Source organism: Onthophagus taurus, chromosome 1, assembly GCF_036711975.1.
Source record: "Onthophagus taurus isolate NC chromosome 1, IU_Otau_3.0, whole genome shotgun sequence".
Classification (NCBI taxonomy): domain Eukaryota; kingdom Metazoa; phylum Arthropoda; class Insecta; order Coleoptera; family Scarabaeidae; genus Onthophagus; species Onthophagus taurus.
Window position 1 is genome coordinate 42534195 of NC_091966.1, and position 26872 is coordinate 42561066.

Genomic DNA, 26872 nt, shown 5'->3' on the forward strand with positions numbered 1-26872 from the left:
CATACTAAATTGCACCAAAATCGATATAAGCAGTACTTGCAAAAAAAAAATTTGGGTTGGTGAGTACACTGCACTTATTGAACTTAATCCAAAGCAGTTGCAACAAAATCTGCACTAACTTGCACCCGCTGCACTAACTTGCACCTGCTGCACGAAATTGCACTGCACATGGCCCAACGAACAGTATGAGTGCAATTGCAGTAAACTACACTATCCCCAACGAACACACAACATCTGCACTAAACTGCTTAGTGCAAGTAGTGCAGGCCCAACGAACAAAGCTAGTAACTCGCAATATATGAATGCAGTAACCATAGTTACGAAACTACTGTGCATTTGCATTGCCCCACATAACATGCAACATAGCATAATAGTACAGGCATTGGGTAGTTTTGCAAAGGAAAAGTTTTGCTTGGAAAAAAGGTGACGTCCTTGTGAGGACTCTGAGTTTTCAGCAGTCATAAAAGACGCACGGCTAAACCCGAATGATTCTAGTTCTAGGTCTTGTGTTAGTTCTAGTGATAGTGCTAGTGCAAAACTAAAATTAACATTAGACCGAGAACTAGAAACATTCGGATTTAGCCACATGTCTCTCAAGACGGCTAAACCCGAATGATTCTAGTTCTAAGTCTTGTGTTAGTTCCAGTGATGGTGGTAGCGCAAAACTAGAACTAACACTAGACCTAGGACTAGAAACATTCGGGTTTAGCCGTGCGTCTTCAGACAGAAACTTTCTACTCCTAGGTCTACTGTTAGTTCTAGTTTTAATTCAATAAAAATATGCAACACAGTGATATCTCATGCTAACTAGCGCTACTTAGCACTGTCACTAGAACTAACATTTGCCTTGCTAACACTGAATGACAATTCAAACTAGGATTAATACTAGACCTAGGAACATTCGGGTTTAAGCGCGTAGTTTTCAAGACGGCTAAACCCAAATGATTCTAGGTCTTGTGTTAGTTCTAGTGATAGTGCTAGTGTACAACCCAGTTGAACACTGGAAACTTTAGCTAACTTAAAAACGGCAAAACCTAACCCGAGAATTAGATACTGGTTGTAGAAAAGACCAAAAACTACTAAGACAAGAATGGATTTGATGGTAGAAGACAAAATATTGCTTATATAAGACTACTTACTGCTTGCAAAAGACTAGATACTGTTAGCAGAAGACTAAAGAATGCTAATAGAAGTCTGCATCTGTTTGCAGTAGATAAAATATTGATAATTGAAGACTAGGCTCTGCTAATAAAACTTTGCTAGTTCTTTCTCCAGATTCATCATTCGAATATTATATATGGAAGAGAAGGAAAACAAAAACTCCAGTTTTTGGCCTTAAAAGATGAATCGTATAAATATTTTTATTATTTTTATGTGTTACACGTGTTTCGACTCTGAAGTCATCCTCGGACACAACTACGGATTTACAAATATATTAAGAAAAAATGAAAAAATATATAAAACTTTGTTATAAGTATTACCGTCAATTAATTGGACCACATGTTGATACTTGTGAATTTATGTAAAAATATTGAATAATCTGTTAAACACATTTCTTTTTAATCACGTTGCAAAAATTGAGGTTAAGTTCTGAACTAAGTTCTGACTAATAGTGCTTGAAAAAGAGTACATGCTGATAATAGAAGACTAGACTCAATGAAAAAAGATTAAATACTGCTGACAGAAGTCTGAGAACTTACTAGATATTCTTAATATAATACTGAATGCTCCTCATAAGAAGTCAATGCACGTAAAAGACTAAATACTGCCAATAGAAGACAAAATAGTACTAATATAAGAGAAGAAATTGCTTGTATAGGGGTATTTACTGCTTGCAGAAGATTATTTCTTGCTTCCAGGGGATTATATACAGCTGGCAGAAGTGTGGGATTGCTGGCAGAACACTAGAAACCTGCTAGTTCTAGGTCTAGTGTTAGTTCTAGTTTTAATTCAATAAAAATATGCAACACAGTGATATCTAATGCAAACTAGCGCTACCTAGTACTGTCACTAGAACTGACTAGTCACTAGAACTACCTAGCACTAGTTGTATTTTTCGTTCAAGAAAAATATACCGCAATCTAACGCTGAGTAACAATTAAAACTATAATTAATACCCAGTAAACAAGAAACATTTGTGAAACATTTCAATTTTAACATACAGTGAATTAAATGAGACATTTTAGAACTACGTTTCATATACGTGACAGATACGATTTTTACGAAACGTATCTAAAGATATGTATCAAATACATTTCAGTAGGAATATTTATGAAATATCATCAAAATATACAACTGAAACATCTCGAAAACTAACGGAGATAGAGAGACGATTAAATAAGAAAAGAATTGCAGTTTCATGAACTCAATTTAATGAGCTTTTTGTTTTTTGGATAAAATGCATGGCTAACTAGATATCTCGAAAAACCGGTTTTTTTGTTATATCGTTCAATACCTATGGCTCCGCAATTATTGATTTTAGGAAAAATGTGTAAAGGAAATATTTGTAGGGTATTACATGTTTAATAAAGCAGTCTAATTGATTTTTTTATTTACGCAATAATTTTTGAGATATGACACAAACTTGTAATTTTTCTAATAGAAACCATAGTTGGTCATGAGTTTATAGAAAAGGCCTTTTCTCAACGATTCTAATGATGTACCACTTGACATGGATATTTTTATTAATAAATAAATTATAGCCATTTATTCTTTTAATTTGCAAACTGTTCAGGTAGTATGCTATGGAAACAATTGATAGATACGTTTGCAAACGTAAGTTTCGATGATTTCGTACCGCTAGCTTATTAAGTGATGGTGCCCCATCGTGTTGAAACCATTTACGCAAATGACGTGTCTGCAGGATCAATTCATTCAACATATTATCGAAATCGTTCTGTAGAAAATGAAGATAAGGATCTCCGTTTAACGTATCATAAAAAATGTACGGACCAAAAATTCTTGAACAAATGACACCGCAACAAACATGAAATCCAAACTTAACTTGAAGTCTCCTCTCTTGAACATGGTGCGGATTTTCCTGCATCCATAAATGTTGATTATGTCTATTAAACATGCCGCAGGTTGTAAATCGTGTTTCATCTGTCCAGAAACCTTTAATCTAAGCTGTGATCAGCTTCACACGTCATGTTAATAAACTACGTACAATATTCTACACGCTTATTGTAGTCATCTGGGGGTACTGTTTGTGAAACTGCCATTTTATATGAATGAAATCTGCCCTTTTTTAGTTCTCTTATGACAGTACGTTGTGACGTGCCTGCTTCAGATGCAACTTGTGTTGAAACCGATGCATCTTGATGGATTCGTGCTAATACATTTACTTCTGTCTTGTATCTTTAGTTGGTTTACAGAAAGAACCATACTCGCCCAAATTATCACCCTCTTCAAAGTAGTTAGAGAAGGCTGACGACGATCAAAATACTGTTCTGCAGCTTTTATTGCATTTTTATAGCATAAAATGTAACACTCAATGATATCACGCTTTTATTGATTAGAAAAATTCATATTGATTATAATTTACAAAACCTCAATCAACGTTAATTAGAAACTAAACGAAACATACGTTTGCCTTAAGCTGTCATAACCAAACGTATCTATCAATTGTTTCTATAGCTTACTAACTGAACAGTTTTCCAATTAAAAGAATAAATGGCTATAATTTATTTATTCATAAAAATATCTATATCAAGTGGTATACCATTAGAATCGTTGAGAAAAGGCCTTTTTTATAAAGTCATGGCCTCAAAAATTATTGCTTAAATAAAAAAATCAGTTAGACTGCTTTATTAAACATGTAATACCCAAATTTTTCCTAAAATCAATAATAGTGGAGCCATAGGTATCTAACGATATAACAAAAAAAACGGTTTTTTGGAGATATCTAGATAGCCATGTATTTTATCCAAAAAACAAAAAACTCATTAAATTGAGTTCATGAAACTGCAATTCTTTTCCTATTTAATCGTCTCTCTATCTCCGCTAGTTTTCAAGATCTCTATACTAAACATGGAAAAAACCCAGCCTGTATACTTTTACGTTCGTGTGATGTGAGATAAGATGGAAAGAAAAAAATTAAAGCTGAATATCTCTAGGAGACATTTTCGTAGATTGGTAAACGTATAATTTACATTTCAAAAATAATTCAAACCCGTTAATGAAACATTTTAGTAATGTACCGTAATTGTTACCTGTATGTTGCAGAATCCTTTCAATGAAACATAAAAACGGCCGGACATTAGCAGTTTCAGACACGTTTCAACTATGTTTCAGAAATATGTCGAAGAAACATTTCATGTTTCAATAATATGTATGAGAAATGTTTCTGAAACGCAAATTTGTTTACTGGGTACTAGACCTAGGAATAATCGAGTTTAGGCGCGCGTCTTTCAAGACGGCTAAACCCAAATAATTCTAGTTCTTGGTCTTGTGTTAGTTCTAGTTACCATGCTCGCTACTTACCACGGTCACTAGAACTAACATTAGATCTAGAAGTAGAAACATTCAGGTTTAGCCGTCTTAACACATTGGCTGCCGCATGATGACGTCATTAATGGCATTCATAATAATAATAATAATTCTTTATTGATAATATGTCAGCCGAAGCTATGTTACAAGTCATACATCAGCAAAAAAATATAGAATACAGTTTCTTGTTATGACGGAAAAACAGTACATAACAAATATATGCACTAGCTAAACAACGAACAGTGAATAAATCTAAATTGGTGGGTGAGAAGGAAAACGGCGAGATGGTAACATCAATTTAGTAAAATCACTGGTTAGAAATTTATCCACACTGTACAAGGCCTTATCAAGTAATAGTATATTAAATTAATAAATTTTCACAATGTAGGGAAATAGGTATGTAGCAGTTGGTAACACTTGAAAATAGAAATTTGAATTGACAATTAGAAACTGTCAAAACACAAAATGTATTCGCCTGACAAAAATGTTCCATGTACACCTCCCAAAATAACAGAAATGGCTCAGAGTTCAATGTCCTCATCATTGTGGACCTTGTATTCGATGTTAAGAACGTGTTTAAACATTGATAACTAGAAAAATTAATGACCCAATGTTACCAACTTGAACTGGCTCCATAAAACGTTACTAAAATCTCATTACAGCATCGGATGCTGTCAAAGTTTTATATTTTCGTATCTAATACGATATTGACGCATCTAATAGCAAAAGTGCAAGAGAGCAATATTGTTAACAATAAAATTTGCAACAATTTTTGTTATAAAAGATTTCTTATAGCATGCTCCGATTCCCAAGTGTTACCTTTAATAACTTGAAAGAGCAACAAATTCATCAAATTTTCATATTTTCGTATCTATCTCGATGTTGATGTATCTAAGAGCAAAAGTGCAAGACAGCAAATTCTTAATAATAAAATTTGCTACAACTTTTATTGTAAATTTTTTTTTATAACACGCTCCGATTCCTAAGCGTTATCTTTAATAACTTGAAAAAGAAACAAATTTTCATATTTTTGTATTTTGCTTGATATTGACGCATAAAAGTGCAAGAGAGCAATATTGTTAAGAATAATATTTGCTACAACCGAACGGGAACCGTATAATGTTCTGACACGGAAGATATGGAACATCCTGTATATGTATATAAATTCATTTATAAACTTTTACCAAACAACATTTTCTGACTTTGTATTTAAACCTACCGATTTTTTACTATTAATTCTACCGACTTTTGGTCGACAGAGGGCTGGTTGGTAGCATTAGCAAATTAGCAACTAACTTCATGGGATATTATCCTCTAAGTGTACGATGAATGTGTAAAAACTAGGTTCTCGTATAGCTTTGTTAATAAAGTAAATTAAAACTCTATTCGTGAGTGTTTTATTTGTTAAAAGACTAATACATTAAACATTCGGATTTAGCTAAATTCGGCTAAACCCGAATAATTCCAGTTCTAGGTCTTGTGTTAGTTCTAGCGATGGTGCTACTGTAAAACTAGAACTAACACTAGACCTAAAACTAGAAAGTTTCGGGTTTAACCGTGCGTCTTCAGACGTTCAGTATTATGGTTTTACACTAGCGCCATCACTAGAACTAACACAAGACCTAGAACTAGAATCATTCGGATTTAGCCGCACGTCCCTCAAGACGGCTAAACCCGAATGATTCTAGTTATAGGTCTTGTGTTAGTTCTAATGATAGTGCTAGTACAGACGCATGGCTAAACCTGAAATTTTCTAGGTCTAGTGTTAGTTTTAGTTCAATTAGCACTGTTACTAAAACTAACATTAGAACTAGAAACATTCAGGGGTAGCCGTTTTAAGAGACGCACGGCTAAACGGTAGTTATTGTTTCTGGTTTATTTATAGCTACATTAATTTTTGCATTGTGCATCGTGCAAAGGAGAAAAACAGCTTTATTTTTGTGTGGTACATAAAAAATTAACATTTTGTTTGTTTGAAATCCAAATAATGTCGAACGAACGACTCGATTTTTATTTGATAAGAATTCTGATGGGATTTCTCGCTTGTTCCAGTCAGTGTTATTTTCTTCTGTAGTAGATAATCTGCTAGAGCAACGCTAGCAGATAGTATAGCTAGTATAGCAGTTGACAGCGTCATTTCTATTAGAATTTTTAATTGGTTCAACTAATTTCTTTACAACATCCATCAGTTTGTTAGATACCATATACGGACCATCTGAATATATCCATAACTCATGAAAAACCGAAAAGATGAAAAAAAAATTGTCATTACGGACCTGTATTTTTCAAAAACGTGCAAACGAGCCGAAACCTTCATGTATGACTCAAAACCTGTTTATATATAATACATTTATATCCATAAACACATCCCATAATATAAATACAGCCTTATAAATCAGCAATTAATGTGTAAATTTTTTGTCTTTTATACTTTTTTTGCCATAAAGACAATGTCAATAAGTTTGTTTTTACATTTTTTTTATCTTGTTCCAAATACATAGTTACATGAATACTTTAGCGTTAAATCCTTTTAAATACATAATATAAGGAGATATATTATAAAAAGATATTGTCAAAATCGAAAATTTTATGGCAGCGCGCCTTGTCAAAGATTTATGTCAACATAACCTCACATGTCACTTTATTGTAATCCTAGGTATTAAAAATTAAAATAAAACACAAAGTAACTTGTAAAATTTATTTTAACTGTTATTTTCCCCTTTCATAATTCATTTAAGGTCTTTTAAGAGAAATCGTCAAGTTAAATCAACAACGGCCAAACACACCCAAATTAAGGTAACAAAATACAAAATAAAATCCTTAAAATGATACAATAAGTTATGTATACAAACAGTATATCTAGTATATACATTGTTATTGTGGTTATTTACAAATTAACAAAATTAAAAATAATGTTTTTATAAATTTTTATATAAAAAGAAAATGTTAAAATATAATCTTGATATAAACACGTATAACATTTTTTTTTTAATCACTCTATGAAAAAACTCGCGCAACATACAATTCTCAATGAGAAGTAATTTCTTGTTGTTATAAAATAGAAAAAATAGTCATTGGAAAAATTTCTAAGTAGCATTTTAGGTTATCCGTTGTCACTTGTACAAGGTCCTGAGCTCCACAACACGCAATTTCCCACCCCGCTATAACAAATAAGGAAGACGGCTACCAAAAAAATCAAACTGCAAATTGTGCAAGGTTTCTTTTCCAAGAAAAATCCAATTAGGTAAAGCACCATGAACATTACGTGTGTTTGCACCAAGGCCGGATTTAATGGTTTCGGTATCAATAGAACTGGTATCAACCATTGGAGGCAGTACATCGCAGCAAACCACACAATCTTTTATTATTCTCGGGCACATTTAACAAATAAAACCGAACTTTTTTTGTTAAGAACAATATAGAGTCCGATTTTGACAACAATTATAATTTTTTTTTGACACCTGTCAAGTGGGGTTGACGTGAAACATTTTTTATTAAACGACGCGCGCATCAGCTGATTCCATAAATTTTAATTATAAATCTAAACTCAAATTTTAATTACAATTTAAATTTAACCCCGACAAATTAAATTAACCATCTTATTTTTGTTAAAAAATTCTTTAAAAATTATTAAAACCTGGTAATTTTTCAATTTAAACGTTGCCCATCTTGATTTGTGGTTATGGCATTAACGCGTGTGGCGCCCTCTTTCCCATTTCCGACAGCCTAAGCTGCTAAAGTGTTTTCTTGCACGTGGTGCTTTAAAAACTAAAAATTAATAAATAAACATGGATAAATCCGTTGTTCGAGCTCGCGTCATTAAAGTTTTGGGTCGTACCGGTTCCCAGGGGCAATGTACGCAGGTAAAAGTTGAGTTCTTGGGGGAACAAAACCGACAGATTATCCGAAACGTGAAGGGCCCCGTTCGAGAAGGAGACATTTTAACGCTTTTGGAATCTGAACGTGAAGCCAGAAGATTAAGATAATTAGGTAAATAAAAGATGATTTCATTAGTTTAATTTTTATTGTTATATTTTGTTTCAGGTTAAAGTTTTTGCTAAAAACAAGAATGAAAAAGTTTACTGTGGGGATTATTACACATTAATGCGTTTAAATAAATAAAACTACATTAATTTTACATGTAACAACTTTTATTATTAATAAATTATGTTCTCACAGTATTTTTTAATTTTACTTAAATGATTTATGTCAAAATCAAAATGTGACAGTTACTTTAACCTCACTTTTTAGTTAACCTAACCTTAAACGTTAAAAGCATTCCTGTTTTAATCAGTTTTATTCTTAATAATTTCCATAATAATCATGTTTGAAGAATTAGAACAAAGTGAATTAGGTTCACAAGAATATTGGGACAAGTTATATAAAAAAGAGATTGAAAATTACAAGAATAATGGTGATGTGGGTGAAATTTGGTTTGGTGAAGACATTGTTGATAGAGTATTAAGGTGGATATTAAAAAATAACATTCCAAAATCGCATAAAATCGTCGATGTTGGATGCGGAAATGGAATGATGTTGATTGAGCTTCATAATGAGGGTTTCACAAATCTTTATGGGGTTGATTATTCAGAGCATGCAATCACTTTAGCTGAAGCTGTTAAGGAAAAGTATGAATGTAACCACATAAAATACTCAGTTTGCGATTTATTGGGGGAAAATACAAATTTGGAAGAATTTGATGTGGTTTTTGATAAAGGAACTTACGACGCGATTAGTTTAAGTGATAACGCCAAAATTAATAGGAACAAATACATCAAAAATGTGGCAAAATCACTGAAGGAAAATGGATTACTTATTTTGAATTCTTGCAATTGGACTGAATGTGAAGTTGTGGAGCAATTTAAAGAATTTTTTGAGGTGTTTAATGTTATACCAACACCACAATTTAAGTTTGGGGGAAAAGTGGGAAATGTAGTTTCTTCTGTTGTATTTAAAAAAATAAAATTTGATTAATTTAATTATTGAATAACTTTATTACAATCCTTAAGATTAAATACATTCCAAAAATTATTGTGAAAAAAGGAGAAACATACAAAAGTCAATTTGTAAATGGGGCTACATCTAATCCAATCTAATTGTAACAATACAATTATTAATTATTACTATTTGTATATATAATAAAATGAAATTAACACAATTTATCAAACATCTATCATTTAAGATAATCTTATTTTTAATATATATATATTTTACTATTTTCTAATATAGATATCAATCACTTAATACGCTTCCCCTTCTTCATAATCATCATAATGACGACTATTTCCGTTTGAATTGTCGGGTTCAAATTTCTTTTCGTCCTCTTCGTATTTTACGTTTGTGTCGTCGTAAGCGGTTGTCGTTTGATATTGAGTGTAATCTGGATAATCTAAAAATAAAAATTAATATGTAATTATTAGTTGAACTCTAAAATTGTATTCTTATAGTAAAAATTAATGAATAAAAAAAAATGTATGAAGCGTATACTACCAAGTAAGCAATACTTAAAGACAAATGGCCCTGTTGCTTCCATATCATATTTAGATAAAATTAATTTAGCATCAAATGTAATCGCATTAAAAAAAATTTTTTTGTGTTTAAAGCGAGATTAACAAATTAATGCTTTTTTTAAATTTAATTGAATTCATGAAGAAAGGTGACGTGGAAATTTGAAACTATATTGTTTTGTGGTTGGGAATGGAAAAATTTAACACAGTGTAGGAATAGGAGTTTCAATTAAAGTGAATTACAATAGATATCCCCAACAAAATATCCTCATAATAACGAAAATTAATTTAAAAATTGTGCCATAAACGTTGCTTAGTACACATTCTCTAAACGAGCGTAAAAAACGTCAAAGAGAGATACATAATTGAAGCTCTGATTATAGGAATTAAGAATTCGAACTAATGACGAATTTTGAAAAGGTTAGTGTTAGATACGATTTTTGCAAGCTGTCTAAATGAGCAATTGCGAGATTTTCCAGATGCCCTTCGTGGCACACTAACTCAGGCCTTCCACAGTGCATGTCCTGGGAGAATTGTGGAGGAGAGAGAGAGGACTACACCTTGGTGGACTCCTGATCTATATTCACTGAGGGTCACTTGCAGAATAAAGCAAAACAAACTAGACCGAATTCTGACTAGACCTTCTTCACCAGTCAGAGTTCAAACGTTTAGTACGACAAAAGAAACGATAAGCTTGGAGAGGTTTTTGTGAAGAGCGCTGCCGAGCCCTCACGCCTAAAGAAAATACTATCTCGCGGCCAAAACCACAGTTGTGATATTCTCAAAAAGTGATGGCAGTTTTGCCAAGGATCTAAAAGAATCGTTGCATTTACTAATGGATGTTCATTTTCCAAGTTCTTTGCAAGGTTTTTCTTCTGCACCAAGTGGAATTTAACAACTCTCCTATCAGCCAGGACTGGCAGATAGCCAACCAGGTTGTACGGAATGAGTTGGTAGAGTGGGCCGTCGGTAGTTCTTCAATGGAGCCTAGAGGATATGAAAATACACTTGATGAGAGTTTTTAAAGCCTGCTTATAGCCTTTAATTACGTTCCCATCAGCTGGAGGAAGGTTACAGTAACCTTTATACTAAAGAATGGAAAAAAGGACCCTAAAGCCTTTCGACCAATTAGTCTCTCATCATTTCTTTTAAAGATGCTTGAATGACTATGTGAACATTACATTAGAGAGAAGCGTTTCTTTTGCACTTGCACCAACATGCTTATATCAAAGGTAAATCTGTGGATAGCGTCCTACACATGGTAATGGGGCGCATCGAGCAAGCACTTGATTCGAAAGAGTCTATTCTGGGAACTTTCCTTGATATAGAGGGAGCGTTTGACAAAACCACCTTTAGTAGCATTAACACACACAGGCACTGGAATCCCGAAGAGTGCCATTGGTCATCACGGGCTGGATAAAAACAATGCTAGCAAGCAGAGTTATTCAGGCTAAGGCGAAAGGACACATAGTACAGAGAGCTGTGGTTCAGGGTTGCCCACAAGGTGGGGTACTCTCACCGGTTCTCTGGTGCTTAATAGTTGATGATCTCATTCGTGAGTTAAATAATAAATATCTCTTCACAGTTGGTTACGCCGACGACGTGGCTATCTTGTTAAGAGTTAACTTTTTTCTTATTAATAAATTTTCCTTTCCAGCATAAGTGTTGCAAAAACGTTCACAACTGCGGCTTATAATTGCTGTTGGGAATTTATTAGCTGTTTATAGATAACATCTTTCAATCTTCCCCAAAGGAAAAAATCGATAGGTGTTATAGGACCGGTGACCAACAAACACCAAAATCTGCGATCAAAAAATTGGTGATAATAGCAGCATTGTGAGACGGTGCACCATCATGTTGAAAAAAAACATTTCGCAGTTGCGCTAGAGGTAAATCGTCAGCAACAGGTTCGATTTGTTGCCTAAATATGTTCAAATATTTTATTTGTGCTGTGCACCAGCGCTACTCATATATGATTCATTTGTCCAAATACAATTTAAAGAAAAATTGCGTGCCTCGTCACATTTTCCCAAGAGCCATTGTCAAAAATTCATGCGCTGTTCAAGATCTCGTGGTCTGAGGTAATGGACTTTGCTAGTTCTGTATGACTTAAAACTGAATTTTTTCAAAATTCGCCTAGCTTTGGTTCTTCCGCTTTGATATCTATGGATTATTTTTCATTGCCCCTAAAACTACTACTTCTAATTCCCCGTCTTCATTCGGTATATAAGTTTTTGATCTTTTCTTTTCGAATTGGGCGCTAGTTTGTAGATTATATCACAATCTTCTAAAAATATCATTAAAAGGTTGCCGTCTCTCTGGATATCGTTCATGATATAAATTTCCTGCAATCTCAAACCAATTTTCCCATTTTTCATAATTTTTATATGATATTATTTTGAAAGTTGATGACAACTAAGTAATACTCTAACGATAAGCACTAACACTTACAACTTGAATCAAAATTTGACAGATAGATACTCGTAAACAATGCATTTGTTTTATCGAAACGCCGTCAAAGCCCACTAGCGTACTAGTTAGCAATTGAAAATCTTAAAAGTTTAAAAGTCGTATATTTCAAAGATGACTTGAACGAGATATCAAATGTGTTTTATTTTTGGAAAGGAAATTTAATGCTCTCGTCGAATTTATAAAAATATATAGGGTGTTCCATTTAAAAAAAAATCATTTTTATGTCAATAAGTACTAAAATATTGCTTTGAGGGCAAGCTAACTTATCCCATCGAATTCTATATAAAAAGTTGCTTTAGAAATGTTTTCACAGAAAGAAAGATATATTAATAAGAAAAATGTTAAGACGACTTTTCGAAAATACCCTTTTTTGAAAAAACACGGCTTTTCGCCATTAAGTTTCTTATAAAAATCGAGCCTCAAACACTGATATCATTCTACCTCTATCTCTTATAGAAAGAGGAGTTTCCCTTTAAAAGTGTACAATTTGGCCCACCCTGTGCAGTTATTTTCACTAAACTTGTTGAGATTACAACATATATTTTCGGATGAAATACCTAACTGTGTGTCAATAGACTCTGTGCGAAATAGATCAATCAATACACTCTGTGATTGTAATAAATTAGATAGATCCGAATGTAACGTTTCTTTTTTAACAGACCCAACCCAACGCAACCCGGAATTTACAACCCACCTCCTGCTCCGAACTCAACCCGACATTTAGAGAGTTTAAATGTTAATTAACCTAACTCAAAATCTAATTTCCATACAGAATTCTGAAATAAATTAGATTGCATAACGACTAAGTCGACCTGTCGTTAGATAGACTGTGTGACAATAGACATAGTCTAATTGATTGTTTATTGATGAAACATTTAGTCTGATTGGTTTAAAATCTCGATGCATTATCACTTTATAACCGACTCAATTTATATGCAGTTGTGTTGTGTACCTACATTAAATTTAATGAATTTATGTCCATCCACTAAACTATTGGCCAATTAATTAAAAATCGACTGTGTGCGCCAAGCCTACTTAAGTTATGTCAAACAACTGATCAATCAAAAAACGATAATTTGCTGATATCACACGAGCTAGAGTTTCTTGCAAACTTTACCTATTTCCTGTGATTCTATTTTTGGCGAACTTATCATATTTCTTGCGAAATAATTCCCAAAATTCTTCTTCTTTAACTGTATGGTTAACCGTACTGAATAACACATGGCTGCGGTAAGTTGGATTTGTTTACCATAATTTTAAATATTAATTTTTATTCTTTTGGATTGATAAGGTTAATTTGTTAGATCTCCATTCTTTGAAAGGAGATGAATTAGTTAACCGCCTGAGGGAATGGGGTTCATCCCCAAGAAGAGTGAGTATAAGTGTCTCCAATGCGACGTATTACAAAATTACAGTAATGCACTTGATGGGTGTACAGGGTGTCCAAATTTCGATGGGTTTGCAGGGTATCTCAGTTATTATGAAAGATAGAATGTTGCGGCTTTCGCGAACATGAGCTACTTTTTTGTGAAACTTACAATGGCGCAAACCAAATTTTCATAGCCCTTTTGATTTTTGATATACAGGGAGTATTTGAAATTTACGATTTTCAGACACCTTCTGTAGCTCGGCTATCCGGAAACTTAGTAAACAAGTAAAAATGGGTTCTAATAGATTTTTTTCACGTGGAATCCAATGGTGCACGTAGAATTGTTCTAGTCATCACGGTTTTTGAGTTATAAACACAACTCAAATACTAAATACTCAACTTCTAAAATACTTAACTCTTTATAACTCAAAAACCGTGATGACTAGAAAAATTCTACGTGCACCATTGGATTCTACATGAAAAAATCTATTAGCACCCGTTTTTGTGTTTCCGGATAGCCGAGATACAGGAGGTGTCTGAAAATCGTAAATTTTGAAACAATCCATGTATATATTTGTAAGTTTCACAAAAAAGTAGCTCAGGTTCGCGAAAGCCGCAACTTTCTATCTTTCATAATAACTGAGATACCCTGCAAACCCATCGAAATTTGGACACCCTGTACATGTGGGTATACAATGATAAGGTTTTATCGTTTCAAAAAGGCACTTTTTTTGTATATTCTAAATTAGATATATGGCAAATTTTAGGGTTCGTGTTTCTTTGGCTGGGAAAGGCAAACCTTAACCTCATTACGAAAATTACCGACAAGTTCTTGCAGATAGCTGTTGATCGGGCGTTGTTCTGTCGAGAGGTAGTCCTGGATAAATATCTGTTGTACCCAGAAAGGTTAGGTGGTCCGGGTTTTATTATCGAGATAGACGAAAGCAAATTTGGTAGAAGAAAATACCATCAAGGACACAGTGTTGAAGGTCAGTTTGGCGGATATGAACGCGGAACGGGTCGCGTTTTCGTGGAAGATAGGCGGCAGATACCCTGAATCCATTAATTGAAAAGTGGATACTTCCCGGTACCACCATTATTTCAGACTATTGGAAAGCTTATGATTGTTTGGAGAGACACGGGTATGTACACCTTACAGTAAATAATTCCATTAATTTTAAGGATCCAGAAACTGGCGCGCACACCAAGCAACGCCATCGAATCCACTTGGCGTCATGCGAAGAGTAGCATGTTAACATCTGGTCGCACTAAAAATCATCTCCCAGGGAATCTTGTCAGATATATTTTCCACAAATCGTGTACAGGGAAGAAGCTTGATAAGTATCTCCAACCCGTAAAAATAAAATATTATATAGATCATGAGTATATAAATATAAATTTCAAACTTGAAAGCAACCAGAGCTGACTGACAAGGGAAGTATCAGAACTGTCCCTCACCGATTTTGTTGAAATTTGGTACAGCGATAGTATGGCCAAAAATAAGGTTTACGTATTTTTTTATACGTGCTAATAAAGCCCCTGGGGCGAGTTATAAGGGTTGGAAATCGGGGCGAAATATGTATATTCGCTTATAGGCTGAAAACGAAAATAGCTATCGAAATGTGGTAAATGTATTTAATAAAATATATTTTCTACCCCAAACTTCTAACCCTTGTAAGTTCTTTCAAAAGTACTACCTAACGTATAAAAAATCATCGTCGTAAATTGCACCAAAATCGATTTTTTTGCAAAAAAATTTAATTTTTGGGGTGGTTAGGGTAGTTAATCCCAGCCACCCCTAAATGTCGTATAGGGTTTATTTTACTGCGTAAATCTTAATTTACATCTAATTTATGCTTTTCTTCCAAATATTGTTCAACAGTGTAATAGTTTATCACATTATTCTTAAGGAAAGGGGTTATCTATCATACCCCGTAACTTTGCAGGGGATAGTCAGAGGCAAATAAGAAAAAACAAGTCATTGCTATTTTTAAACGTACTATAAGGACACATAACATCGCCAAAATCGACAGGGTAGTTTTAAAAATATTCCAAAAAACTAGGGGTAGTTTACCCCCTGAAGCCCTCAGATATATGTGTGATACATCAATGAAAAGCTCTTTGAAAATGAATATCAGTTTACATTTACCACATTTCGATAGCTACTTTCGTTTTCAGCCTATAAGCGAATGTATATATTTCGCCCCGATTTCCAACCCTTATAACTCGCCCCAGGGGCTTTATTAGCACGTATAAAAAAATACGTAAACCTTATTTTTGGCCATACTATCGCTGTACCAAATTTCAACAAAATCGGTGAGGGACAGTTCTGATACTTCCCTTGTGAGTGTAGCACGTGGTAAGACATAGTGGTCCTACTGACGTCATTTTTTGGATAAGGGAAAAACAACGGGTTTACCAGTCCTTAAAGTTGCCGCCTTTATGGACAGACGAAATTTGGAAGAGGAGCAGGCAATGGGCTAAAAGGAATATGGGAATATGGTAAGTAGCTGTAATATAGTGTACTAAATGCTACAATATACATATATAAGCATTATACTGCAAATAAACAATAATAAAATTAAAATTTACCATCAAGGGGTTCCTCTTTAATACGAATTTCACCCCCATCATCCGTTTTAATGTACTCCAATCGTTCACCACCTCTTTCCCTTTCACGTCGTTCCCTACGTTCTCGTTTCCTTTCCCGTTCTCTTTCGCGATCCCTCGATTTAGATCGCCTCCTTTTCCTCTCCCTATCACGATCCCTCTCTCTATATAATAAAAAAAAAAAGTTTTTATTTAATTCGAATTTAATTAAAATGATTTTTTTAACCTTTCGCGTTCTTTTTCCCTCGGTGGCCTTTCAACCTCCTCAACTTCCGAATCACGCACGCGTTCGCGACTTCTACGTCTCTTTTCTCTACGCGGTGACCTCGATCGAGAAGATCGTTTCCTTCTTTCGCGAGATCGCGATCGTCGTCGTTCGTAATTCGCGAGGCGATCGTTTCGGTCGCGTTCACGATCTCTTCCGCCACCACCTCCGCCTCCTCCTCCTCCACCACCACCACCACCCAAAGCTCCACCTCCGCGTTCTTCTCGTTCCCGTTCTAATCGGTAACGTTCGCGTTCTCTTTCGTTGTCTTCGCGACCCGAATGTTTTATGTTAACGTCGGGACCTCCTCTTCTTGTACCACCAAGACCACCACCTAAAAAAAAAAATGATTGGGGGTGTAATATTTTTTGAAGGAATTATTTTGATGTGATTTAGAACTTACCAAGTCTTCGAGGTAACCATCCTTTGACAGTCCTAGCTCGTTCAACATCGACCAAAACGCGACGACCATCAATTTTCTTACCGTCTGCATGTTTGTATGCAGCTGTAAATAACATTGCACATTTCTCAGTTTACATCCTCAACGATAAGAAAAAAAATTTTTGGATGTGTCAGCTTCGCGAAAAATTAAATTAATGAAATTAAGCTGGCAGAAACGATCGATTAAAGCCGACACAATAATAAATTGAATGATATTCCGTGACAAATAAGATGTTTTAAACAACGATATAGGATTTTTTTCGATTGAGAGAAAATTAGCTTTAACAAGTAAGAAATTGTCCATTGCTGCTGCGTCACCTGAACATCGGAACAAATCTCATAAAAACAGATTAAAAAAGAAATAAAATAGGTATAATTGAAATATACCTACCCGGGTTTTACTTACGTTAAAATAACACATCGTAATTGAAAAAGTGGAAAACTAATAGTCTTTATTAAACTCGAAGGAGAACACTTCCGTAGGTCCTTTTTATGCAATTTTTTTGTTTACCTGGTGCGCAAGTACTTACGATCGCGCAAACCCTTTGTTTTTTTAATTAAATTATAATTTCGAATTAATAATGTTTCGTTAAAGAATTTTAAGTGAAACGGAATTTAGAAAAAGATTTTCGCTACATTTTCGACAATAAAAAAATACTCAATTGAAAAACCCCAACAAACAACAAAAGATATTTGTATGCAGGGTTCTTACCACACATACAAACCTATATAGCCAGCAAAAAGCGGTAGTATGGGGATAACGGCACTAAGTTGCCTGCAGCTCGGACTGTACAAAAAAAATAGAAAATGCTGTATTAATTTCATCGCTTAATGAAAGGTTTCGTATTATAATTTTTTAATTTACGGAAGTTGCTGGCTACATAAACTAAAAAAACACCCCTGAATATCCATCACATTAAAACAAATTACTCTTTTAGTTCCATCCCCATCTTATTTAGTTTTTATTCTAAGAATATTTTAACCTTCAATTACTTACCTCCCACCCACAACGAAAAAAAAGGTTAAAATATTTTATTATTGATGCTTTTTAATGTCGATGGAGGGTTATCGCACAAAAAAATACGAACGTGGGGGGTTCTGATTCAATTTGGTACTCACAGTGCATGTCCCTCTCGTGTTCGTACTCAATAAAAGCATATCCCCTCGGTTTACCATTAATCGTATTATGAATTAACACAATCTAAAAAGATTTAAATAATTATATAAACGAAACGATTGCATTCAAATAAATTTTTACTTTTTTTATCGGTCCGTATACTTCAAATTCTCTCCTCAATTTAGATTCCGATGTGTCATAATTCTGAAATAAAAAAAACCAACTTAATAGACAACCTAAACCTTGACGTCACAAAAATAGGCGGAGCTTATACTGATTCCAAACATTTTCGTTGCTAACAGTAAATCACCATAATATAGTAGACGCCACGAGAGCTGGCAGTAAATCATCGTTTTCCGCTCTTACAAATGCCATATGTAGTAAATTAAAATTCACAAACCGCTAGAGAGTAATGTGTGTTAGAAATAGATAGCATTAGTTTAATATGTCTGTTGTACAATTCAAATAGCCACGTCGAAAAAGTACGTCTGTTCTTCTAAGGGATGTAACTCTATAATTATAACCTGAAATCGCAATGTCTTGTGAGCGTTGTCATGAATCTGTTTAAACTGTTTAAATAAAACTTACTTAACCCTTTGTGTCCCAAGAAGTCAAACATTTTGAAACTTTGTGACAGAATCAGACAGAATTAAAACGCTATCAAAATACACTCAGTAAAGGCCTTTGGAATAAAATTTTAGCAAAATATGCAATCCCCCTATTTTCGCATAGTTTAAGTGTTAAAAAAGATGCTAATTCAAAAATTCCTGGAAACCGTGTTTATTGAAATTAAAAAATAAAACTTATTTTAAATTGAAGCTTGAAGCTTTCTGTTTAAATCGATGTATAACAATCAATGGGTTGAATTAAAAAAATATTGAGAAAAAGAGTATTGAGTTAAAACTAACATTTTCGTATAACCTAAAAGTGTCAAAAAAGATGCTAATTTAAAAATTCCTGGAAGCCGTATTTATTGAAATTAAAGAATGAGACTTATTCTAAATTAAAGCTCAAAGCTTTCTTTTTAAAATGATGTATAATAATTGTTGGGTTGGATTGGAAAAATATTGACAAAAAACATGTTGAAACAAAACTTACATTTTCGTATAACCTAAGAGTGCCAAAAAAGATGCTAATTTAAAAATTCCTGGAAGCCGTATTTATTGAAATTAAGGAATGAAACTTATTTTAAATTAAAGCTCAAAGCTTTCTCTTTAAAATGATGTATAATAATTGTTGGGTTGGATTGGAAAAATATAGAGAAAAAAAAGTTGAAATAAAACTTACATTTTCGAATAACCTAAAAATGTTAAAAATATGCTAATTTAAAAATTCCTGTAAGCCGTATTTATTGAAATTAAGGAATGAAACTTATTTTAAATTGAAGCTTAAAGCTTTCTGTTTAAATCGATGTATAACAATCGATGGGTTGAATTAAAAAAATATTGAGAAAAAGAGTATTGAGTTAAAACTAACATTTTCGTATAACCTAAAAGTGTCAAAAAAGATGCTAATTTAAAAATTCCTGGAAGCCGTATTTATTGAAATTAAGGAATGAAACTTATTTTAAATTAAAGCTCAAAGCTTTCTCTTTAAAATGATGTATAATAATTGTTGGGTTGGATTGGAAAAATATTAAGAAAAAAATGTTGAAACAACACTTACATTTAAAAGAGTCAAAAAAGATGCTAATTTAAAAATTCTTAGAAACCATGTTTATTGAAATTAAGGAATGGGACTTATTTTAAATTTAAGCTCAATGTTTTCTTTTTAAAATGATCTGTAATAATCACACCTAATAACCATTTATCAAAGAAATACCTTCTTGAACAACAAAATTCAACAGCACCACTTTTCACTAAACTTCTACCCTCACATCGGGATGAATAAGTTTAAAGTGTACCTAAAAATCCTACAGTGCGGATTGCGACGTTTTTTATACAGATTATTTCTTGTATACACTTGTATAGTAGAAAGTACAGACAGCTCTAAATGCGCCGAATAGATAACTACAGTTTAAAATGAGTGTTTAAAATTACCGGTACTTTAAAGTACCGTCGGGACACAGAGGGTTAATCCCTTGCGACCTGTAAGTAACCTTCTAAAGTATTTGATAAATAAATAAATAATTACATAAATTTTATTATAAATTAATATTAACGATTTTTCGCTGCTTAACCTCTCCTAAATTTGACAATGTTTGACATATAACCTCCATTACTAACCTAACATACATTTAAATGTATGTGGTGAAATAATCTCAGTCGTACGTCCATATCTTAATTCATACCATTTTTAAACGTCAAGTCACTGCCAGCTCTCGTGGTTTCTACTATATATGCAATTTTCCATTAGTGTTAAGCGCCCTTCACACGATCAATATTATATTGTCAATATGGCCAATAAATATTGACAAACTATAATTGCTTCAGACAATATTTATTGACAATCTACTTAATTTTGCGTTGGCTGTCAAAGATGTCATGTTATGTTTACATGTGTTAAAGTCCCTAGATTTACAAAGTACCGCGGTTCATGACGCCTGTTTTCGAGCCAAAATGCCGGTTTGACAACTTGTCACTGCATCTCACCACTTATTTACAAAAATATTGCCGTCTTGTTGCCTTTGGAGTTGAAAAAATAGCAGTAAGAAGGGCTTTCAACTTTTCAGAGTACCAGGAGAGAAAGAAAGAAATTTTGGCGTAATTATATTGGCGCGGTACTTTGTAAATCTAGCGACTTTAACATGTGTTAATGAACCATTCTGGGAGTTAATAGCACTTTCGTCCATTAAAGTATATCTGTCTGAATTCATCATTACGCAATATAATCATACTAACGTAGGATTGTCAATATCTCCCTCAGACTGTCAATCATAGAAAATAGCTTCGTAGAAATGCAACAAAAACTTCGTACTAAAAATTGAACGCATGTGGCGCCACCTGTTGGGGATATTTTGGAATTATTCAGCTAAGAACCGAACCACTAGAACACAGGTGGATTGGGTTTATATATAAAAGCTCCAACCACAAAATAACTGTTTAGAAAGTGGTTTTCAACCACTATGTTTCTCCAATTAACGTTCCGACTGGTTGGAAATTCCTCAGAAGCAATTACACCTGTCAAATAATTCCGCCACATTTGAATATCACTGCATCATATGACATGTGAGATTGCATCTGACGAGCTTCCAACCAGTTATAACGTTAGCTGAAACAATGCTATAATGTTAATTATAATCTAATTATTTAATGCTACCATTATTACTTTATTATACTCTTACCGAAAAATCACTTTAAAATGACGTTTTCATCTGTCATTCTGAACAAACTTCAACTTTTAAAAGTTGAAGTTAGCGGCAAATTTAAACATATAAAACGAATTGGAATCTATATTTTTTAAATTAAAAGAATGATACTGGCAATAATTGTTATTGCTGTCTCTCATCATTCCCACTATTAATAATAAAATTGTTAGTTTAATTAAATTATTTCAGTATAGACCTAATGCCATCTTACGGGGGGATTTCGACATACAATCAGTCCCAAGTTCTCCAAATATTTTCGTTTTCGTCAAACCATCCCATCAATATTTTTAATATTGACAATATGTCAATCTTTCTACTCACACGTTCAATAATATTGTCAATACTTACAATTAGATATTGACAATATATATTAATCGTGTGAAGGGCGCTTTAAAATAAAATAAACTAAGTGATGACATTTCAAATGACATTTTTTGGCAATTTATCTTAGCAACTGTGGTTATAGTAAAAACCACGAGAGCTGGCAGTGACAGATCGCTTAAAAATGGCATGAATCAAGATATGGACGTACGACTTACATTATTTCACCACATACATTTAAATGTTAGTAATGGAGGTTATATGTCAAAGATATTATTTAATGATTTTCCTTTCAAAGAAAACATTTTCGGCTTGTGAAAACACTAACAGATTCATGACAACGCTCACAAGACGTTTCGATTTGAGGTTATAATTGTAGAGTTACATCCCTTAGAAGAACAGACGTACTTTTTCGACGTGGCCATTTGAATTGTACAGGAGACATATTAAACGAATGCTATCTCTTTTTAACACACATTACTCTCTAGCGGTTTGTGAACTACGTATGGCATTTGTAAGAGCGGAAAACGATGATTTACTGTCAGCTCTCGTGGCGTCTACTATAGCAACGAAATTGTTTGGAGTCAGTATAAATATAATATATTATATATGATAATTAGACAGTCTATTAAACTTTATTTGGTATAATTCAAGAATAATCATGTCGCTTAAAAATCGCCAATTTTCTTTTTAATCGACGGGAAATCACTTAAGTAAGCCGTTATAAACAAAAAAAAAGTGCGGAAAAGTGTAAAACTTACTGAAAAATCACTTTAAAGTTTCAATGTGATATCATTGACCGTGCTAACTATACAGGGTGGTTCAGTTTTTAATGGAGAAACTTTATTTTTTTACGCTAAAACTATTATCTTTGAGGAAAAAAACGAAGGAGGCAAAAAAGTACCAATAATGAATAAGCTTTACAACCTATATGTTTTTATGTTAATATTCCATCGCGTTAAAAAGTTGTAATAAAAAAATCAAAAGGGTTATGAATTTCATGCCCATAGAGGGCGCTAAGAAAGTTAAAGGTATCGTTGAAAATAAGATATTAACCTGTACTACATACATACAAAATATCAAATTCTACGTTTTACTTATACCCAAAATAGAAGATAAAATGTAAATTTTTGGCTCACCTTTGACAGGTCATAGCTTGAAAACAAAAGAGTTGCGACCCTATGCTTATATAAAAAAACTTGTGTTATTTTGGCAAGTACTACGTCCTCCTAAAGTTTCGAGATTGAAAATTGTATATTTTCGCAGCACATTTGGTTAAAACGCATATTTTCGAGTAAAATACACATATTTCTTAGGTTTTCGACGCACAACGACTAAAATGTTGTTGTTTACCATCTATAAATTAGATATCTTCACGATATCTAATTACAAATATGTTAAAAAAATTGACGTTGACATTTCTAACCGGAAGTTGACCATAACTTTATTAATATTGAAAATATAATACGAAGATTACAAATATATCAAAATTGAGGTTGAAATTTTAAACCTGAAGTTAGTTGTCATATAATAGATCAATGCACAACTTCATGGTGTTATTTCATGATGTATTCTTTATTAAAAAACCTTTAAAATGAGTCCAAATATGACGGAGTTATCACAACATACAAAAAAGTTAGAATAAAAAACATTAAACCCGAAGTTAGCAATTTAATTTTTAAATATTAATACCAACCTTAATTATTGATTTTTTTTAACATATTTTCGTTTTTGTGACAAATTTGAAGACATTTTATAAAAATTAAGAATATATCAAAATGACGTAGACATTTCAAACCGGAAGTTCCTTATATCTAGAGTAATGTTGGAATTAAACGTATCATGTTTGGACTGATTTTCCAGAATTTTTTCACGACGATTACAAATACATATGTCATAAAAGACGTTGACATTTCTAACCGGAAGTTGAGCATAACTTCATTAATATTGAAGATAAATTTGTCGTGTTTGTACTCATTTTAAAGGTTTTTTTAATGAAGATTACAAATATGGTAAAAGTGAGGTTTACATTTTAAACCTGAAGTTAGTTGTCATATAATCGACAAATGGACAACTTCATGGTGTTATTTCATGATGTATTCTTTATTAAAAACCAATACATTTCTTTCAAAAAACAAAAAAGAGAATAAAAAATTTTAACCTTGAATGTTTTTAGTTCTAGTGATAGTTCTAGTTTTACACTAGCACTATCACTACAACTAAAACAAGACCTAGAAATAGAATCATTCGGGTTTAGCCGCCCTGAGATACGTGCGGCTAAACCCGAATGTTTCTAGTTCTAGATCTAATGTTAGTTTTAGTGACAGCGATATGTAGCACTAGTTAGCATAAGATATTACTATGTTGCATATTTTTATTGCACTAAAACTAGAACTAACACTAGATCCGATATTTTTCTAGTTCTAGGTGTAGTGTTAGTTCTAGTTTTAAATTTTGACGTAAGTTATATTTTTATAACGATCTGTTAATTTAGTCTATTTGATGTGATGATTTTTTGTTTCCACTTACACAGAATTTGGCTGATGATGACTTAAAAGTCGAAACCAGTACCAATGAACATTTAAAAACGAGCAAGTAAGAAGTTTTATATAAAATAATTTCCTTCACATCTAGTTTTAAATGTTGTTTAGCGGTAGATTATGGTACATTTTTAATGAAAGAAAAGTAGAACTAACACTACACCCAGAATTAGAAACATTCGGGTTTAGCTGTGTGTCTCTTAAGAGGGCTAAACCTGAATGTTTCTAGTTCTAGTGACAGTGGGCGGTAGCGGTAATTAGCGTAAGATATCACTATGTTGCATATTTTGATTTCACTAAAACTAGACCTAGAATACTTTCTAGTTTTAGGTCTAGTGCTAGTTCTAGTTTTACACTAACACTAGAACTAACACAAGACCTAAAACTAGAATCATTCGGGTTTAACCGTCTTGAGAGACGTGAGGCTAAATCCGAATGTTTCTAGTTTTCGGTCTAGTGTTAGTTCTAGTATTAACACAGAGTCTATTGATACACAGTCTATCTAACGACAAATAGTAAGTCGTTATGCATCGAAAGCCTAAGAAAAACAAGGGTGTTTCATCCGTAAATATTCGTTGTAATCTCACCTAGTTTAGTGAAAATAACTTTACTTTTAAGTTTATCAGATTGATTTTGTGTGTGGCTATAAAATAAACCAAGGAAATTGTATATATAGAAGCCAATGCAAGAGCATTTGTTTGGAAACAAAATTAACCTTGCTCCTAGCGACAGTGGCGTGTACAATTTACATGAAATTGATCAGACTTTATCCAGTGGCATATCCAAAGAACATCCAAATTTCATATGTATATAAAATTACAATAAAAAATGAATTATTGTTAAACTAATTAACTACCAATTGATATTATGAGGCATATTTGACAAAATTGTATTGGTTAATTTTAGATGTATGTTATGGGTTTTGAACAACATGTTTTGTCTTTTATATTCCCCTATAGATTTTTCAATATTTAATTGAGGAAATTTTTAATACCAGTTCTGATGGCATTGTTAAAACACAGTATGTTTTTTGCACCTGCAACATTAATGCATCATTGACTCCTTCTATTATTCTTAAACTTAAGTTTGCATGATAATTGGGTTTAAATTTCTTTTTTTACAATATATTCGGCTATATACGCCACTATATCAAATTGTCTTGCAGTCAGATTATTACAAAATCCTCCTGATGGTCTCATTGCACCAAAAAAAATTTTTAAGTGGCCTTGTAAAATCCTATATGTTAAAATATTTTTTAATGTACATTCATTTTGTATATATTAGCTATACATTAATCTTTAACTTTGAATACATATTAAAAAGCCTAACAATCCCAAATTACTAATTTTCATTTCTTAAAATAATAATAATAATCTTAATGCATCTCAAAGCAAGTATCTACATCACATATCCTTTCTTTAGTTTTATGAGGGTGCAACAAAAACTTTCAATTACTGTTTATAATGAATTTTAAAACCTAAAATAATACTTAACATTCAAGAGTGCTCACAACTGCTCTTATATACATAATTTCTTTGGGTTTAATAAAAAAAAGCATGGTTAACATTGCTTATGACATCACATCAAAATTTTAATGTGATTTTTCGATATGTTCTATACTTTTCCACACTTTCATTTTATTTTTAACCTGTTTTTTTGTGCCATTTCACATTTATTAAAAAAAATTGCCGATTTTTAATCCACATGATGATTCTTGAATTTTTCCCAACCAACAAAACAAAAATGTTTACTCGCTTTGCAATCTTTAAAGCAACTAAATACGATAAAGATGAATATCGACAAGTAATATTCAATTTTCCTGGGTTTACATACACGCAATCTTTAGCATTAATAAGAAAGCATGTGAACAAACCAGGTGTTTAAATCTTAATCAATAATTTTGATTCTTACAATTCTAGCGACAAATAACGTCTTAAATGGATCAACGGTCATATTCGGTTGGGAATTAGGATCCCAAACCGCAATTTCTTGCTCCAATTTGTAAGCGACTTGCTCGGCTCGTTCCCTCCTTCTACGTTCCAACCTTTCCTCTCTGGTTTCAACTCGAGTCGGTGGTGGAGTATCTTTAGGATCCTAATCAATAAAATAATATTAATTAATTAATGTTGGACGAGTAAATTAAATTACTTACCTCGAATTCCGATAAGAACGCCCCAATTCCGACATATCCCCTGTTCTTTTTTTCGTGAGGTAATTTACTGGCTGGTGGCAAATAAGGAATTGGATCCCTCGGGGCGAAAAGAGCCAGCAAATTCGGCGGGAGGAATTGCGTCATGGCTTTTTAAGACATTAAACGGGAGAAACCGTGAAAAACTTGCGCTGGGAAACGTTATGTAAGTCGGAGAAGGAAATCGGGAACGTGTTTGTAAGCAATATGGCGACTTTTGTGGCGAACGAAGCACGTCACTTTCTTG

The 26872-nt window shown here is 33.0% G+C and overlaps 4 protein-coding genes across 4 annotated transcripts; 2 read left to right on the forward strand and 2 right to left on the reverse strand.

Moving 5' to 3' along the window:
• Positions 1 to 7172: 7172 nt before the first annotated feature.
• Positions 7173 to 8021, reverse strand: LOC111421188 (BLCAP apoptosis inducing factor bc10). The gene has a single exon (XM_023054333.2). It carries the CDS (start codon positions 7826 to 7828, stop codon positions 7592 to 7594), a length of 237 nt encoding a protein of 78 aa, XP_022910101.1. The 5' UTR covers positions 7829 to 8021; the 3' UTR covers positions 7173 to 7591.
• A 169-nt stretch (positions 8022 to 8190) lies between these two features.
• On the forward strand, positions 8191 to 8669 carry LOC111421187 (Ribosomal protein S28b). Its single transcript, XM_023054332.2, has 2 exons — positions 8191 to 8478; positions 8533 to 8669. The coding sequence occupies exon 1, from the start codon at positions 8277 to 8279 to the stop codon at positions 8472 to 8474; it is 198 nt and encodes a 65-aa protein (XP_022910100.1). The 5' UTR covers positions 8191 to 8276; the 3' UTR covers positions 8475 to 8478; positions 8533 to 8669.
• Positions 8670 to 8735: 66 nt separating this feature from the next.
• LOC111421186 (EEF1A lysine methyltransferase 2) lies at positions 8736 to 9467 on the forward strand. The gene has a single exon (XM_023054331.2). It carries the CDS (start codon positions 8812 to 8814, stop codon positions 9460 to 9462), a length of 651 nt encoding a protein of 216 aa, XP_022910099.2. The 5' UTR covers positions 8736 to 8811; the 3' UTR covers positions 9463 to 9467.
• Positions 9463 to 26872, reverse strand: LOC111421185 (small ribonucleoprotein particle U1 subunit 70K). Its single transcript, XM_023054330.2, has 8 exons — positions 26590 to 26872; positions 26349 to 26531; positions 18411 to 18473; positions 18272 to 18353; positions 17115 to 17216; positions 16673 to 17045; positions 16429 to 16610; positions 9463 to 9877 (listed from the first exon to the last, which is right to left on the reverse strand). The coding sequence occupies exons 1-8, from the start codon at positions 26731 to 26733 to the stop codon at positions 9729 to 9731; spliced, it is 1278 nt and encodes a 425-aa protein (XP_022910098.2). The 5' UTR covers positions 26734 to 26872; the 3' UTR covers positions 9463 to 9728.